General features: G+C 43.7%; 1 protein-coding gene across 1 annotated transcript; it reads right to left on the reverse strand.

Annotated features, from left to right (window-relative positions):
* Positions 1-6: 6 nt before the first annotated feature.
* LOC136103021 (glycerol-3-phosphate dehydrogenase [NAD(+)], cytoplasmic-like) lies at positions 7-15,782 on the reverse strand. Its single transcript, XM_065840743.2, has 8 exons — positions 15,672-15,782; positions 10,745-10,922; positions 8,302-8,442; positions 6,955-7,093; positions 5,346-5,458; positions 3,574-3,807; positions 3,317-3,423; positions 7-2,060 (listed from the first exon to the last, which is right to left on the reverse strand). Exons 1-8 carry the CDS (start codon positions 15,710-15,712, stop codon positions 1,964-1,966), a joined length of 1,050 nt encoding a protein of 349 aa, XP_065696815.1. The 5' UTR covers positions 15,713-15,782; the 3' UTR covers positions 7-1,963.
* Positions 15,783-18,142: the final 2,360 nt, after the last annotated feature.

Consider the following 18,142-nt stretch of genomic DNA (forward strand, 5'->3'; position numbering starts at 1 on the left):
ACTGTCTGCATATCAATCGCTTTATTAAACTGTTATTTGACACACTTTGAAGGTAAAATGTTCTATATTACCATTAGCTCATAGGTGATTTTCAGAAGTTCAGTCTGCCGGTGAAGTGAGTGGGTTCCTGAATTCTCTACCCCATCTTCATATATGTGATACTTTAAAATTGTGCAATATTTAAGTCTTTTTTTCTTTTTTTCCACTTGAAGATGATAATTCCCTGTTTAGTGTGAAGGATTTGGCCACCCGATTCCCATTTCAGCTGGAGGAATGTTGGTGTTACCCAGCGGCTGTGGAATTGCTCAGTGTCCCCCAGCACTGGTCGGTGGGATCCGTGATGCTGCAGCCACCGTTTCTGGTACTGAACCAGCTTTGCCAGCTGTGAGACTGGGGTTTTTACCATACGTTTATAATGACAATACATTTATATATATATATATATATATATATTACTCTTATAAATGAGAAAGACAGAACAGCATTCCTATCAAATGCAGAGTGAAGACAATTTTATAATCTAGCATGTTTTTGTTTTTTCCTAAGCAATATGTCAGCAAATACATAGATTAAAAAAAAACCCACAACATTTGCCTTCACCTCTTCTATTTTGGAAAATGGGATAAAGCAAAGCAAAAGTAGGTTACTCTTCATTTTTGTTTGCCTTGTCTCAAAATAGGAGTCTTTCAAAAGGGTATGAAAGCTTATAAAATGTGCCACTGTTCATTTCGTAGATGGCTTTAATGCTAAAAAACATCAGGTATGTAAAGCTACCCAAGTACAGCTATAAGGTTTAAAAACTTTTATGTTTCTAAAGTTAATGCCGTTGGTAACAAAGTAAAAAAAACTGGTATATGGACCAGTTTGTGTTTAAAATTCAGGAGTAGATCGGGAGATCTCTCCTCTGGAGTGTAATGTGTGTTGCTTAAGCCACAGCAGGGTTGGAGCCTGAGACTGCAGCCTGGAAAAACATGGGAGCAGCATTGGGGCTGGGCCAGTGGAGTTTCCCACCGGAGTTAAGATGCAGCCCGGTTTCAAATGCGATTTTACAGGATTTTTGTGCGTCTAGAGCGGTCATTTCCACGCGTGTATAAAAAGTCAAGTACCACAGAGGCTTTTTCACTGTTGCTCATGAAGTCCTCAAAATAACAGGATTGCCCAAGCTGTGAGCTGAGCTGTGGGCACATCCTCCTTGTTAGCCTCGGTTCTCCCCTCTCAGCTAGTACCAATTAATGAATACATGTATTTGGCTATTCCAATTTTTTTCCTGTGTTTCAACAGAATAAATCTACCGAAGGTCAGACTGCTCCTGAGGATTTCGTCGTTTCCTGAATGGGAAACAAACACCTCTCTGCCCTTAAACTGTTCTGAACATTCATGTGTGTCCGAGCACAGTAACAACACCTATTTTTTAAAAGAGGCTTACACTGGGAAACAAAACTAAGGAAGGACTAAATGTCACAAAATACAAAATGTTATTTTTGTTTGAGGAGAATTACGGAAACCCAACATTTGCCCATGTGACGGCATCTTATTGCTGTCAGGCCTTTTTTTAACTATCATTATATTTTTTCTGTTTGGATGAGTTCTTCAATTCTTCTGCATCTTGTGCTGTTCTGTAAGTAACATTAGCAAGCAAAATGCTGAGATTCACGTGAGCCAGACTGAGCTCTAGTTATGGAAATTACGAAGGGAACTGTTTTCAATCAACAAGAAAGTCATTCTAGGGAAATGCCTACATTACCAACTCAAATCAAATACTGTTAAATTTTACATTTGTTTCCTGTTCATTGGGTTTAAGGTTGAAATGAAAGGCAGATTTTTTGACCCCCAGAAATGAGGATACTGAAATACATTCTTCCTTGCTTTTACAGCAAGTATTGTCACACAACCTGTTTATTTGCTGTGGAGCGGACCGGAGTCCTGGGAAGATGCGGGTGCAGCCGGGTGAGGAGAGGGGGTCTCACATGTGCTCCGGGTGGTTCTGCAGGCACACGATGAAATCCTGGATCGACTGACCCTCGTAGCAGATCTTGTAGATGGTTGTAAATAACGGAAACCTGGAAGAAACATGTAGCAATTAAAATAGTTTTTAAAGCTTATATATAAACATTTCTACTTCATTTATAATGAAGTTTTTGTTGTCATTGTAGGGTTTTTTGTGTAGTTTTTGTTTGTTATGGTTTTCTCTCTTTCCAATATGCTTTTAACTTGGAGGTGCCTTTACTGGAAGACTATATAGGGCAATTAAGAGGAGCCAGAGGCAATTCTCGGGGATGTCAGCAGAGAAGAGCTATTTTGGAGACAAAGTTTCTATCATTTTTTATTTAAAAAAACCCCTTGAATTGCATATCCTCTTTTTCCTTCTGTGTGCCAAATGCATATGTTATTTTCATTCATTACTGTTATCTAAAAGACAAAAAAAGGATGAAAATCAGTAATTATTTTCTTTTCCTAGCTTAGAGTTCTTTCACTTTTGCAAGCTTAGTCATTATGTGCTAAAAATGAGTCCACTGAATGACTTGAAGCTGCGTGTGTAACTAAGTGCAATCATAGGATACTGATTACATCAAGTTTGGATTTAAAGTTCACATCGTCAAAATGAGCTTTTCTATTCTCTCTCATTTTTGAAAGATAATGCTACTTGAATCTTCTTGTTTTGTTATGTTTTTTCCTAAGCAATTTAGTGGTGTTTGACCTGTCAGGACTGCTAATGTATGAGAGGGGATGGGATGTTTAGAGGGAAGTTTAGCTTTTCTATTCTGTAAGCTGAGATAAAGATTTCACATTATAAATAATCTTACATCATCCCAAACAATTAGAAGTACTTTATCTCAGCATTATTTGTGGTGCTTAAAGCATTGATATCAGCACATATTACCTATTCGATGCATGTAAAAATTTTTAATTAGGATTACACTCCCAAATTTTATACTGAGATAACCCACTTAACGTTTGCTGCAAGCTGTAATGGTGATGCACTGAGAACGAGGAACCCTTTGACTCATAGATCATCTTTGCAAGCTGACTCTGCATGTGGCCTTCAGCCTTGTTTAAGGGAATGGGGATATCTGGGTAGCTCCTCTGGATTATTGTTTCTTGTATGTCTGTGGCTTGTTTCTTCCAGTGCTGTTTAGGCTTCATCCCATTTTACTGACCATGGCAATGCAGAGTCAGGCTAAGCTGAGCTCTAACAGTGGCCAGAGATGTAGAACGCAGTTGTTGCACAAACTAACAAGATGATTAAATACAGGAGGTTATGAATCACTCATCGTTTGTTGTTGATTCCATTTTTTAAAAAAATAAAAGCACTTACTTATCAAGTATATTTTTCTGTTTCAGAATCTTGTAGACTTCAGCTGAGGTCTGAGGACCTTGCAGCTTTTGTCCATTCAGCATCTCATTTTCCAGTTCCTCAATGGACTAGAAGAGAAGAGACTCATTACTTGGATCAGAGGGGATACTGCTGCAGTACCAGCAGTTATCAAGAAGGTAAGCAGCTAATGATGCTTTTGTAAAACACAGAAGGTTTTCTTCATGTGTTACTACAAAATATTTCAAAATCCTCCTTACTTTTCCTGTGCGAGCAAAAGCTTCCGCTACTTTCCTGTTGCGTCCCCCGTAGCAGGTAGTGATGAGATCAGCGACTCCGCAGCTTTCCAGAAAAGTGGCTATTGATACCGGCCCCCTGCAGAACATCTTGGCAAAGGCCACCATTTCCATAAGGCCCAAGCGTATAATTGCTGCCTTCGTGTTATCGCCGAAGTTCAGTCCATCGCAGAACCCAGCTCCCACTGCTACGATGTTCTGAAAACAGTCCGGTGCAAAATACAGAGGAGGAAAGGAAATGGTCAGGCAAGATGTGCGGTTCGTTAGCGTGCACTGAGCTTTAAGCAAATCTATAAATCTGTCTTCACCCCTTCACCAGAAGGTTCAATTCCCATCGGCTAAGAGTTTGTTATGAAGAAGGTAGACAGATAATTACTGTTGAACAAAAGTACCTGGGCTTCTAGAAGATTATTATAAAGTATCCTCTGTTATTCCCATGGGCAAAAATCAAATCAGCTTGTTTAATATAGTAATGGTGCAAATGCATAGCACGTATGCAATTAATGTTTGGGGTTTTTCTTCTGCTAGTTCCAAGTTGGAGCTCTCTGACCTTTCTGTTTTAACTACTTAAAATATCCTGGACGGAGTCATGCCTTTCCAGGCCCTGTGGGCCTCTAATTTAAACAGACATGGGTTCTACATACTGGTACTGCAGTAGATTAAATTTGGGGTTTCCCTTCAAAAAAAGGTCAATAGAATTGCCCTTTTCTACAGCTCTAAACAAATCTCTCAGGATCCTAAACATCCTCACATATCCTTACCATTGTCCTGCACACCTCCTTTCCCACTTCCCAGTTCCCAGCACCTAAATAAGTCTCTAAATAAGTGCAGTTCACTGTATTTGAATAATATGTACCCAGTACTGCTGCTGAAGTGTTTACTCCAGACATGCACACGCCTCAGTGCAAATTTACATATATATGTATGTATATAAGCAAAGCAAGTGATTTCAAAAAGAGCAAAGATTTTCCACAAAGCAGAAACAACTTCTCTCCCCTCTGTGCCTGCCCCCAGTTCAAGTCTGTGGCCAAAAGCAAAATTCAGAGATACTTGGTTTTGTATGTAAAGAAACTTTCGGTATGTAAAGTTAAAATTCTTTCCTAGCCAGTAATCTTCCTCCCCCCAAGGAAAGGTGAATTATTGAAGCACAAATGATTGAATGTAATAAAAAAAAAGTACAAAAGAGCACAAGCTGAAGTCACTTTTGGCAGATTTAAAAGCAATCTCCAAATCTCACTCAAGCGCCCTCTCATTGGAAACTTGGTGATTTGGTTATTGCTCTGATCTGGTCTGAGATCTCTGTGGGCATCGCTGAAAAAGGCACAGATGTGCTGCCAACACAGAACGTTGCTTCTGATGCAAACTTTCTAGTAGGTTACTACTGGAACCATGGAAATAGGTTATTAGTGGGAGCTACTACACGTAAGTCTTTGTTCCACGCACTTGCAATACCTAGACAAGAAAATACAGCAGACTAAATTCTGCCCTCAGAAGCAGAGAGGTGCCCCTGCTCAAAGAAAGGTAAAAATAAGCTATTTTAAAATGCTTTGCCAGCAGTTATATTTTAAAGTAATTTTTCCCTTTTTAACAGATTGGAAAATTGACACATGAACATCTTGTCTGTGCTCACTCATAACAGGGTGGCAGAACTCATGTTAGACCCAATGGCTTACAGAGACTCGGGTGAAGGTAGAATTTGGCCCTAATAAAAAACATTTTGGTTTGAAACTACTCACTTTTAAGGCTCCACAAATCTCCACTGTGTCAGAGTCAGGCACCACAGTAATCCTGAAGTTGGGGGTCTGCATTAATTCTTTAAAGATCTCCCCTTGTTTTTCATTTTTGCACCCTGTGGGAAGGAAGGATGAAAGTTAGAATGTTTTTGTAATGTTTTGCAGTACACACAGTTAACTAAAACCTAAAATAGGGACCCAGGGACCACAAAACCTGAGTGATGCTAAACAACAGATTTGTGTGACAGCAGTTCCTCCTGCTGGAAGCCAGTGTGAAACGTATGCAAGTGCCAGGACATTGACCGAGCACTTTAAAGAGCTCAGAAGGAGGTAGCCCCAATGCAGCTTTCTGCCTGAGAAAGGTCATATAACCACAAACCCCACAAAATATATTTACAGATCACTTTGTACAGCACAACCGTATACTTGCTGCTTTGAAAATGTAAACTGGTGTAATTGCTAAGTATTATTTTGGGGTGCAAATGATTAATGCTCAATTGGTTCCCACTTACAGGGAAATCCACAGATAATGAGGCTGAACCTTGGCACTGTTGGAACATTTGTGGTATCAGCCCTACCAAGGTCATTATCATGTCATTTTGGTGCTATGAAAGAGTCTGGGTGATAGCACCCTGGTAGCTGTGGGGCTTCTGCCTCATCCCGCAAGAAACTTTGGGTTTGCTTCTCCTCCTTGGCAATAGCTGATGTTGGGGAACACTCAGTCTCTTGGAGGTGGCTGCTTCTGGGCTGTGTGTCTTTCCACGAGGACAAAAGCAAGGAGCAAAGCTCTCTGCACAGTCATCATCACAGTGTGGTTTAAAACTGGGCCAGCAGAAGTTAAACTCTCTCCAAGGAAATGAATATTGCTTAACTCTTCTAATCGTGTCTAGTCCTACTTGTGCCTAGTTGCTCTGCCAGCACAAATGCCCAGCGGGTACGCTTTTCACTGTTACTGTAACATTTGCAGGGCAAAGGAACAAGTGTGCAACAATGATTTATTTTGCTGTTTTCCCTAGCTATGAAAGGATGTGTTATAATACAAATTTTTGCTGACTTCAAAAATCAGTGAGTTATAAAAACTACTGGATGAACTTTCCAGTCAGGTCAGACCCAGTTCTGGGGGCATCTGAGGCTACGCCTGGGCAAGCAGTTGAGTGAGAGGGAGGAACAGAATGTTACTGGGTTTTGTTTTGTTTTTAAACAAAGAAATTTGAAGACGGAGAAATACACCTCGGGGAGCATGAGCACAGACAAGCTTCTGATTACAGTTCTCTGTCTAGACTGTAGAGTGTATCAGCCACTGATGTGCTCAGCATTGAGCTGTACAGACATAAAAGGTGGCTCTTGCCAGCCCCTACAGGAACAGGATTAAGCTGTAATGTTTGAATGGATGAAATTGGCTCTCAGCACTGAAACCCAGCTGTTGGTTTGGATCCGGTCCTGCCAGTGCCAGCCTCCCTGGAAATCACGCTGCCTCCTGAGTGAGTTCAGGGGTACAGCACCTACCCCACCGCTCAGGAACCACCTGGGACATTCACATCCCCCTGCTGTCTCCAGAGGTTTTCTTCTTGCTGAAACACAGCTGCTTTAATTAGCTCTTTGCAGTAATTACCAATGGTGGTTTCACAGAACTTCTCGTCAGCCACTTCTTTGGCTATGTTGGCCCCCATAAGCACACTGATTTCTATTTTCAGTTTCTCTCGAATGAGGTCAGAGATGAGCTTCAGGCCATCAGGACCATCATCAATCCCCTGAATAAAAGATGACAGTCAAAACCAAGTTATTAGAATAGGAAAGAGCACCAGTAAAGCAAAAGGTGTCTTATTGCCTGCAGCTCTCTGGTGTTAATTGGAAGGATTTGGCTCTTACATTCACTAGCATTAGCCATTACTACAAATGCTCTGGGTTTGTACTTTGATAACTGCAAATTCAGTGCAAGTTCAGCAAGAAGGTAGCGATAGTCGAGGTAAATCTGCAAGAGGCCTCACATCCAGTGCTGCTGTCCTGAGGCTTTCTTTGATGCTGTATTTTTCCTTTGTGCTAAATTTCTGTAGTACAGAACCAGACTTTTAAATTAAGCCTACAAGCGGTGGCTTTTCTTTGTAAGATCTAAGTGTTAATCTGCTTCATTGGCATTAAGGAGTATACTGAAATGTCTTGGGGTTTTTTCTGAGCTAAAGAAAGAAGTAAATTTGCAGGAATTTCCTCCTCCTTCCACCTTCCTTTCCTCTGCGTACTGCTGCTTGTAGAGATAATTTCTATAAGGGAAAAATAAAAAAGGAATGGGAGGAAGAGCTGATATTGTAGTCTGAAAACTTGCAATACATTTCTTTCATTATGATTTTTAATTGGATATTTCCTGTAATGCAATCAAACGAAGAAGCAGTAGACTATATTCCGATGCTTTTCCTCTGGCTTTTACTTTGAGCTTCTCTTAAAATATTTATTCCTTTTAAGATTAGGATAATCTGGTACCTCTAACCCTATTCTTCAGTTCATGCCAGATTGAAATTGCTTCAGTTCTGCAAAACTATTAGTGTTACTGTGCTGTTTTAATGCTGCCAAGAACAGCTTTAGCATATACTTGGAATAAGCACTTCAACCCAGTGCTCTTCCCAGTTCAGAGTTAACTGAGGCGGTTGTCTGATGAGTACTTTTTCTGGCAGTGGCACCAGCCCATGCAGCCCACCCTCTGTCCATTTTCACCTCTGTGCTGGTCCGAGTGGGAACGGATCCAGGCTAAAGACAGCTGGCAAAGGCGGATACTCTTAGCCCGGCTGGCTTGCCCCATCCTTTCTGTGGCCACGTGAGCAGCAGAAGCTGGGTACATTTTAATTCTTGCAGGAAAAAATACTTGTGTTTATGCAGAGCATGCAGCTGAGGGCTGGAGCTCCTACCCTTAACTTGAAGTTATTTATTTACTCTGTACAGATTGAGTCTCCTGGAGATGACAACTTACCTTGATCAGGGAAATCCCAAAGGTCTCGGGTTTTATCTGGCCTGCAATCTGCTCGCAGATTCGTCCAATGAATTGATGTGGCAGAACAAACACTAGGATGTCTGCTCCCTTTGTTGCTTCAGCCACGTCTGGCACAGCCACCTGGGACAAGAGTGACAACCAAAATGAGCCCCAGGTAGGAATCCTCACACCTTGCAAGACAGCAACATGCTGAAGCCACTGCAGATGCATTGCTAATGTCTTTAATTTTAACTGGTACTGTGGTGTAGCTGCTAGCTCTTCATGTGAACAGTTACAGACCTCTTCTGAAATATCCAAAGCAGTGTAACTATTTTAGGTTTGGATTTTTTATAGTTTTGCTTTTAATTTGCCTTCCATCCCAGCCCTGTGTGGATAATCTGGGGAAGATGATATACTTTCTGAATTTGCAGCATTCTGCAAAGCCCCTTTGCTGGTTCAACTTCTTCAGATGGTTCCTGAAGGTACTGAGCAACCCCATATGATTTTTCTGGAATGAGTCGTAGCACTGGGGAGCAGGGGAGCAAACGGGGGTGGTGACACAGAGCCTCCTATGGCAGTCTGTAGTTTCCATAGGTCACCAGCTGATAGTTACTCAGGAATAAACTGTATCAAAAGGCAGAGATTATCATCATCTGGGGGAGGTATGTGTCTTAGTAACTTAACCAATAATTACAAAGAGCTATGCAATATGCTTAATAAGTATCAAGCTGTATCCTCTTCCAAATGCCGATGTCACTCAGAACAATATTTCAAGCCAGGCTATAGAGGCAAGGGCAGGTGAATTGGAGCCTGCTATAGAATCATAGAACAGTTTGGGTTGGAAGGGACCTTCAAAGCTCATCCAGTCCAACCCCTGCCATGAGCAGGGACATCTTCACCAGATCAGGTTGCTCAGAGCCTCATCCAGCCTGGCCTGGGATGTCTCCAGGGATGGGGCATCAACCACCTCTCTGGGCAACCTGGGCCAGGGTTTCACCACCCTTAGTGTAAAAAATTTCTTCCTCGTGTCCAGTCTGAATCTCTTCTCCTTTAGTTTAAAACCATTACCCCTTGTCCTGTTGTAACATGCCCTGCTAAAAAGCCTGTCCCCATCTTTCTTATGGGCCCCTTTTAAGTGCAGAGACGCTGCAATAAGGTCTTCCCGGAGCTTTTTCTTGTCCAGACTGGACAACCCAAACTCTCTCAGCCTGTTCTCATACCAGAGGTGTTCCAGGCCTCTGATCATCACAAGCAGTTCACAGAGAAAACATCACTCTTGGATGCAGCCTTGGAGCAAGTGGGAGAACCAGAGCTACTGCCAGCAAGGCATGTTCTCTGAGCAAACAGCAAAGCAGGAGCGGAGCAGAGGCTGGCAGCGCTGCACAGACAGTGCTCCTTGCTCTCCAAAATGTCACAGAACAATGCAAGGGAGAAACTGGGGTTGTGTGGCTTTTTTTGTTGTTTTTTCCCAGTTGGCGATGAAGATGTGAGGGTCCCTCCAGCTGATCTCTGCTGGTGAAGCGTGAGACTTTGCTACAGACAGGCTGAGGCTGATCTCAAGTGATGCTGACAAGCCTGTTGCTCTGCTAGAGGGTTATAAAAATAACAGTGGCAAGTCAGTTGTAACCCAGGAAAACTGTGTGCCAAGTTCAAACCACGAGAGTGCAAATATGCAATCACAGCACTAAATGGTGTGCTAAATATAAGCACTTTGCAAGCAAGGAGACCCACCACATGCAGCATCCTAACTTCCTTTTACAAGTGCAGCTGTTCCAGAAACACATTGCTACTTTCTTTAATTCACAGAACACTGGCACTTGGCAAAATCTTGAACAGCCAAAGTCTCACCTTGTTTGCTTCAGTAGCAATAAATTATCTAAGCTGATTAATTTAAGTCGAGATGCATAATTTGGTATTTTAAATGTCCATGAAAATGAAATACCATATATTTTTGGTGGAATTTACAGCATTATTAATTATAGCAGTGTGTTGCTATCCTGAAATTGCCCATTAGTCATCTCAGCTGTTCGCTGTGCTGTTTTCATTTTTAGAAAAGGGGAGAGCACTAGCTTTCCTATATATGTACATTTTTTTTCCCAGAAGATGCTGTGGGTTTGAAGTATCTCAGGTCTGTGCAGACATAACTCTGGCACTGGCAGGCAGAGAGATGCTGATTTCTGCTGGAGAGGAGGAGGGGGTGTTATCAGCACCTGACCCAATTGGGTGTTTGAAGTTGCGTGTGACATATGAGACAAGCGGAATTCACAGAAGCGAGTTGTATTTCAGCAAACTTAAAATATTGGAGCGAGTTAGGTGGGAAACCAGAGTGAAGAATTACTTCCTAATTTTGATTTTGCCAGATGTTGCCTCCTTTATTAAAAAAAAAAAAATATATATATATATATATATTTCAGTGATTTCTCTCCCCTTCCCCACAACTTACCACATTTGGAGGTATTTTGTATCCAGGCAGATATTTAACATTTTCATGTTCCTGGTTGATTATTTCTGAGAGTTTTCTTCCATTGATGATCTCTTCAAATACCCATATCTTGACAGTAGGATCAAATCTGTTGGATTTCTGGACATTTTTGCCAATGATTCTGGCTATGGCTGATCCCCTTGAAAAAAAAATATCAGAATAACTAATAAGAAACAAATAGTTTTATTGTGAGTTGGAAACACAAATTACTTTAAATATAATAACTCATAAGAAACCTGTGCTGCAAAGCTGTTTAAAACGGCAGGAAGTAGAACCAGGAAAAACATAGCTGTAATAAGGGATCTGAAGCCATATCAAAGATTATCCAGTGAAAGTGTGATGTACCATCAACAGCTCTAAAAAAACACAGTGTCTGGCGTTGAAATCTCTCTTGCTCCTCAGACAATTCTCTTTTTCTGGAGACCAACAAATTTGGCAAGGCAGCACTGAACAACCTAAACGTGACAGATAAATGGGTCCCACTTTCCTACTAATAACCAAACAGTTGCAATAAGGATTTTACGTCAGAGATAAATCCTCAGAAAGGGTTCTTTTCTTAAATAGAAACAATCCAAACAAACAAAACTTCAACCTGACAGTTTATCTTTTGTTCTAATTATCACTGTAACAGGATCTGGAAGAGTTGCAGCCTGAGGATATTTTAACTATCCAGTTCACTCTTCTTCAGTCGTACTCAGTTCAGACAATAATTTTATTTTCTCATCACCACTGCAGCCTTGCAGACATTCACTTATTTTCTTGGCAAGAGAGAACTAAAAACCCTGCAGAAAATATTGGAAGATATTGCTTAGTGCTCTTTACATTTTATGGGGTGATTATTTTTATTCCTCTGTTCCCTCTTTTCATTTTAATACTACTTTAATCTCTCAAGTACTGGCCATTTTACTAACGCAACTGAAAGAGAAGCTCCAGTTGCAACATTCTTGTGCTCTGCCCCTGCACGGACAGGATTTAGCTGTTGTATGTTTTCTCGAACTGATAAAGGTCTCAACTATATTCAAGACGAAGTCCAGGTATGTCTGTGCTGTCAATGGCTCAAGGTGAACCACGTTGTAACAGCTTTGCTTGGGTCAACCATATTTTTGATGTAATAGGTTTGCACAAGGCTGAATTGCTCAAGAAGTAATAAAAGAATAAGGACTTTAGCGATAAAGAAATCCGACTGAGATCAGGTTTCACGTTGCTCACTGTTAACTATATAATGTATCCTGAGCTGCCGTAATGCTTGCTTTCTAAAAAGAGATGATTTGGTTTTGTCCTTTAAAATGTTTTAGGGGTGAACCTTTACTGTAAGAGAAGTGTTATCTTTAAAATGACTTACATTCTGGTTCTCTTGCCCTGCTATCAACAGAAAGCACAGTCAAGGCTTGAGCTGAGGATCTAAATTCATCATCCAGATTGTCCAGGAACCTCTGCTTGGAGTTTCCTGCACAACCTGGGCAGTGAACTTAGGTCTCAAGCCTACCCATAAAAATAACCCTTCTAGCTATGTATCAAGTTAACATGATTTTTTCTCTTGAAAGACGTAGACTCCAGCTCTAACCTCTGAAATCCTGAATGGGACTTAACTCTCAGTAGATAAATCTGACCTTCCTACAGAGCTGTCATTACCACCGTGCTTGGATGTTGCCACCCAAGTATTTTCCTATCAACAAGACAGCAGTGAAGGTATCTTGGCAAAAAGTAACTCCATAAATGTCAGTATTTTTTTTTTGTTTGTTTCTCTTTAGATGAAAGAGGATTCGAAGGAGAAAGGGTTTAATGTTTAAAAGACATCAGGGAAAATATCTCACCACAAAACCATCAAACAGTTCAAAACCTGATGCTCTGTTTTACTTAGTCCATTTAAAATTCAGTCACCACTGATCAGCCTTGGGAAAAAGAATTGGTCTGTCTCTGGAGGTCATGTTTCACAGACTACAGAGGCTTGGCAGAAAAGGGCTGCTAATGCAAACAAAATTAAGGATGCTCACGTAGAAAGGCTTTGACATAGTAGGGTTTTTTCTCCAAAACTCAATTTAGTGAAAATTAATAGGAGGCTGAGAATTCCATTTAGATACTTTTTAAGAGCAAGTGAAAACTGCCAATCAGGGTGTGTTTTTTTTCCCAATTATGTTAATTCATGCTGAGAAAAATAAAGCTTTCATCTGGAGATTTCCTATCATAATGGAAGAGCTTTGATGCAGAAAAACTCAAATAAGACCCATTATTTATATATGTGAACATGAAAGTGCTCGTGGTGTACATCAGATCCAGTGAAAAATAGAGCTTAACAGACCCCACAAAGCACTGAGTCCCTTCCCTCTGCAGAGGGCAGCCAGATATACTTATGCCATTCCTAATAGTTTTTCTGAGGAGGTCTTAAAGCCTCAGAAGTTGGAGGTCTCTTCACTTTCTCAACCAGCCGATCTCAGGACTTCACTACCTTTAGCATCAGAAAGACCATCCTCATGTTTAATGTGTTTCTTACTGCAGTTTAAGCTTATTTCTATTTCAGAAGTGGGGAATATTTTTTTTTCTCTTTTAGATCCTTGAAGATGATCATGTTTCCTCCAGTCTCTTTCTTAGCCAGCCACCCCAATTTTTTAAAATTCGAGTATCACCAAAGCTGGCAGGGACCATGAGAGGTCTCCAAAGTGGGACCAGCACTGGCTTCAGATCAGGTTGCTCAGGGCTTTGTTGAGCCGAGTCTTGAAAACTCTCCAAGGACGACCTCCTTGCAGGACTGGGCAACCTGCCCCAATGTTTTCTTATTCTTATAGGGGTTTAGGTTTTTTTTCCTCCTCTCTTTATATACTGTGCTAGAACCTTCCCTGGCTCAATTTATGAACACTGGCTCTTGTTTTTCTTCCATGCGCCTCCATAAAAAGCCTGGCCATCTGTCTGTGCTAAAGACAAGAACCTAGCTTAAGCTGGATCTTTGCTGATGGCTCTCAGTCCAAATGAACCTAAGAAGGTTGGGAGAGTATTTGGATTTTGAAGGGACAGATAGTGAATTAAGCCTCTGTTTGTAAGAACAGGTAACTGAACTGTGATTAATGTGAACACAAACCCTCCTGCACCTGGCTGGCAACCACAAAATGCGACGCAGCACTTACTTCGTTTAACCACATCACTCATGAGTCTCCTGGCAGTGTTGACTTAGTAAGTCTTCTGCAGCTGACACGAGCTATTACAACACGCTGTGTCACATGTCAACCATGTTTCTGAGCTGCAAGGAAGACTCAACAGCAGCGATATGAACTGTCACCCAAATATTCAGGAGGAACATAAGGAAAAAAATGTTTGCCAAGGCTAAACATTTTTCTGTGCTGTGCTAAGACAACCTGTTCTGCCACAGAGGCTATGAATAGATGTGATGTACACATCAGAGCACAATGTTTATCTTCTACCCAAAGATTTTACTGTCTATGTATGTGGTAGGAAGCAAGAGATGGGCTCAGGCAGACAGGCAATACAAGTAGATAGTATTGAATGAGCTGGGGTCTCTGTGTCTCTGTGTCGTAACTCTTTCTAAGTTTTGTAGGCACATGTGAAGAAAAGAGAACTTTCTTGAGTACAGATCCAAAGGAAGACAACTAAGTGGCTTTGGAGAACATCTTATGGCAAGGGGACAGCGTGGGAAGTGGCAGTTGGAAATGCTGGTGCAGAAATGCTGGGGCAGGACTGAGTCTGTCAGTGCCAGAGAAAGTCAGATGTGTGATGTTGAGCTCCCAAAGCAGACTTAGCTGTGCAGTTACAAGTGAAAGGCTGTATCTGCGAGATGTTGTGCACAGAGAGCCTGTGATCTGGAAAGACAGCATGCGTGGGGGGGCTCAGAAAGCAGCAGATTGCTTTTGCAAGGCAGGAAGGCAAAGAGCTGTGCTTTATGCCGTGTTCTCAGCACCTCAAGAGCAACCACTCCCTCACCTATTGATTTTTTTTGGCATTTGTTTCCACTTAGCTGTCAGATATTTTTAAAATCTAGAGGACCTTGCCCTTCTTGTACAAAAGTAATCCACAGAACTACCTGGAGGCTGGGTTTGGTAATCCCAAGCACAAGCACATACATGTTTTTTGTTTGTGCTCAGCTTATATAAATTCTAAGAAAAGTAGAAAGGGTTTGTTCACTTCAGTGGGGTCTGTCAGACCCAAGGAGCTCCAGAGAGCCGCGCTTTTGTCTGTACTAGAAAGGACTGAGCAGCAGCAGACACCCTTATGAATGGGGCTAAAGATACACTGGGGATCTGAACACAACTCTTGTACAAGGTCCATCTGCCCCAAAATGCAAAACAACATGCTGAGGAGGCTGGAAGTGAAAGCTGTCAGTAAGTCATGTCTTTAAACGAAACCTGTGCTCTGCTTCCTTCACAGGGATACAAACAGCATCACTGCTCTCCTCACTACTCAGTGCTTGCGTTGGACCCGACTGGGCCCTGCCACACACAGCTAGAGGCACAGCTCTTTTCCTCTCTGGCAACTCACTGTCCTGTCACCTGCCTCTAAACAGTTTATACCCCTCAGTGATGCCGGAGCCTCGTGTCTCTTCCAGCTCTACTGCCTGGTGCATCTCTCAGGGATAGACAGTCCCTCCCCCAAGGCTGATGCCGGACACGATCGGGAGCGGGGCTGCGGTTTCAGGACCATGGAGACCCCGCGGCACCCGCCCGCCGCCCCCGCCGCTCCCGCCGCTCCAGCCCCCGACCTGTTGCGGAGCCCCGGGCAGTGGCGGGGGGAGCCGGCGTGGGGCGCGATTGTGCTGTGGAGGAGGGAAGGAAACAAGGAAGGAACAGGAAAAAGAGAGAAAAAAAAATAAATAGGAAAAAAGGAGGACAGCAGGGGAGAGGCGGGAGGACAGAGGGTGCCCCCCCCGCGCTGCGGCACTCACCAGTTCCCCGAGCCCACGATGCAGACGCGGAGCGGGGCCATGCTGCGGGCGGCCCTCCCGCTGCTGCCGGCGGCTCCGCTCGGCCCGGCCCGCTGCCAGCACCGCCCCTGCCGGCCCGGCCCCCGGCGCCTGCGGGAGGAACCGGCGTGAGCGGGCGGCGGCCCCGGAGGCAGAGCCACCCCCCCGGCTCCGCCCGCAGCCCCGGCGGCTTCTCTGCCCAGGTCGCTCCTTCCCCCGAGGGGTTCCCCTGCGGGTTTCGGCTGGGAGCGGGGAGATTCAGTGCCCCGGAGGGGGAACGGGCAAAACGGTGCCGTCACCGAAATCCACGGGGATGAGGACCTGCGTGGGGAAGACCCCGGCACTCCTCGTGGTGTGGGACCTTCCTCCCCATCCACAGCCCCAGGGGGTTTCCACAGGGTGGGTGAAGTGGCAGTTTGGGAGGGATACAAGCTGGGCCCTTAGGGGCAGTGACATCCTGAGGTCCCACCTGTCCTGCCAGACAGATGCGTAATTGGCTTGACTTCTTCTGATGAGGACCATACCAGGGAAAGTCTATGAGTGCATTTCCAGAGCCAAATTCAGCTGATAAATCATGGACTGTAGCACAGTTCTTAGTATGGGACATCAAACAAAAGATACCTGCACAGAAGGATGCAACACAGTGGTGTTCCTTTTCCCCTACATGGCCTAATCATGCATAACGGCCTAGAAATTACCATGCTTTACCTCCCAGCCTTCCATTACACCCTGTCTCCTCTTCAAGCAGCCTTCTCTGTTGTTTTTAAGCCAAAGAGCTGCATTTGCCACCTTCCCTGCACTTGCACTCCAGCTTTGCCTTGTTCTGCCGTGCTCAGGCTCCCTTCCTTGCTGAGGGGCTGTAGGCTGAGTGGTGACCACATCTGCTGCCCTCTCACCAGGCCTTGGCTCAGTGGGTTTCTGACACTGTGTGATGAGGATGCCTGACCCCGTGATTCATAGAGGGGGGCTGGCTGCCAGCGTTTCAGAAGCCCGTGGGTGTTTCTGGAGGTACACATATGTTCAGCTTGCCTGCTGTCAGCTTCATTGGCTCAGCTATTTAGTACACCCTGATGGAGGTGAGGGTGTTTGAGGACATAACAAACAAACTAGGGCAAAATCTTGCAAAATAGTATATTGAGAAAATGACTGAGACAGGTTGTTGAAAAGGAAGGTATAGCTGGGGCTCTGGGCATATATGAAGCCTAATGGGGAGCTCTGCGAGCAGAGGCATCACTCCCATGTGCAGTTTGAGCACAGCCAAGGCACACGAGCATTTCTCAGGTTTCATGTGCATTTCTTCCAGTCTCCTGATTGTTCACCATGATTTGCTCTTTCCCTGGCTCTATAGCTCCTCTGTGCTTCTTAGCTCTCTTATCCCTTTAACTTATTCCACCCCCTGTGAAAAAAATCCACTGTGGAGGTGAGAAGGAGTGTCATCCTTCTTGCCCTGTTCAGCCCCTGAGACTTCTCTGACTGTTGCAAGCTCTTCTGTCCTGCTGAGTCCCCAGGCCCCAAGGGGAGGACACAGTAACTGAAGCACTGGCTTCTGCAAATAATGCATGCAGTCTATATAGTATGTAAGTATTGCAAATTGTAATGGTTTCATTTAAATTAATGTGGAAGCTTTTCATTACAAAGGGCGTCAGTTTGGTGGCCTCAAGACTGATGGATTTATGTGTCCTCCACATTCAGGTGTCACTGACCATTTGGTCAGTGCACAGAAACTGGCAGGGATGAGACTGGCAGGAGTCGAGCAGGCAGATGGATATGGCAGCACTTGTGAAGAGGAGAGAACACAGCTCGTGACTGTGAGTGTACACATCAGCTTATACACCTGTGACAATGCTTGGCCATGCTGAACTATCCTCTGAATTTGTACAGTCACTGCTTTGTGGAGATGGATAGGAGAGCACTCATGCACAAAGGACTGTTCCAGGTGATCTGCAGGCAAGTTCAAACCTCAAGGCTCTCTCAGTGTCAGTGTTGTGTGGGGACACAGCATGGCCTCGGGAAATGGATCCTTTGGCAGATTCCAGAGCCCCAGAGCTATATAGCACACACTGATGGATGGTGATGACTGTTGTTTTATCAGGCAAGGAAAAGGATCTGCTCTTTCCCAACAAGGCACAATGTTTGTTTTTCACATAAGCCCGTGAGCACTACTCCCCAAGTGTGAGTCATTAGCACATAACAGACATAAAAGCTCAGGCTGCTTCATAGAGAGGGTTAAGACAGCCTTCCCAAGGCCACCCCCACCCAAGCTCACCTGATCTTCTGCACCTAGTGGGTCATGCACGTGTCAGCAGCTGAGGTTATGCAGCCTAACTGTTCTCCTCTGCCCACCAGCTGCTGCAAACAGAAAAACCTCATTGTCAGTGCTGCAAAGCCAGGGCAGCTGACAGGCAGTTTTTTGAACCAGGTGTGGCTTTTTCCATGGTGGCAATGCAGTCTTT

The sequence above is a fragment of the Patagioenas fasciata genome, chromosome 7 (assembly GCF_037038585.1).
Source record: "Patagioenas fasciata isolate bPatFas1 chromosome 7, bPatFas1.hap1, whole genome shotgun sequence".
In the NCBI taxonomy this organism is placed as follows: Eukaryota; Metazoa; Chordata; class Aves; order Columbiformes; family Columbidae; genus Patagioenas; species Patagioenas fasciata.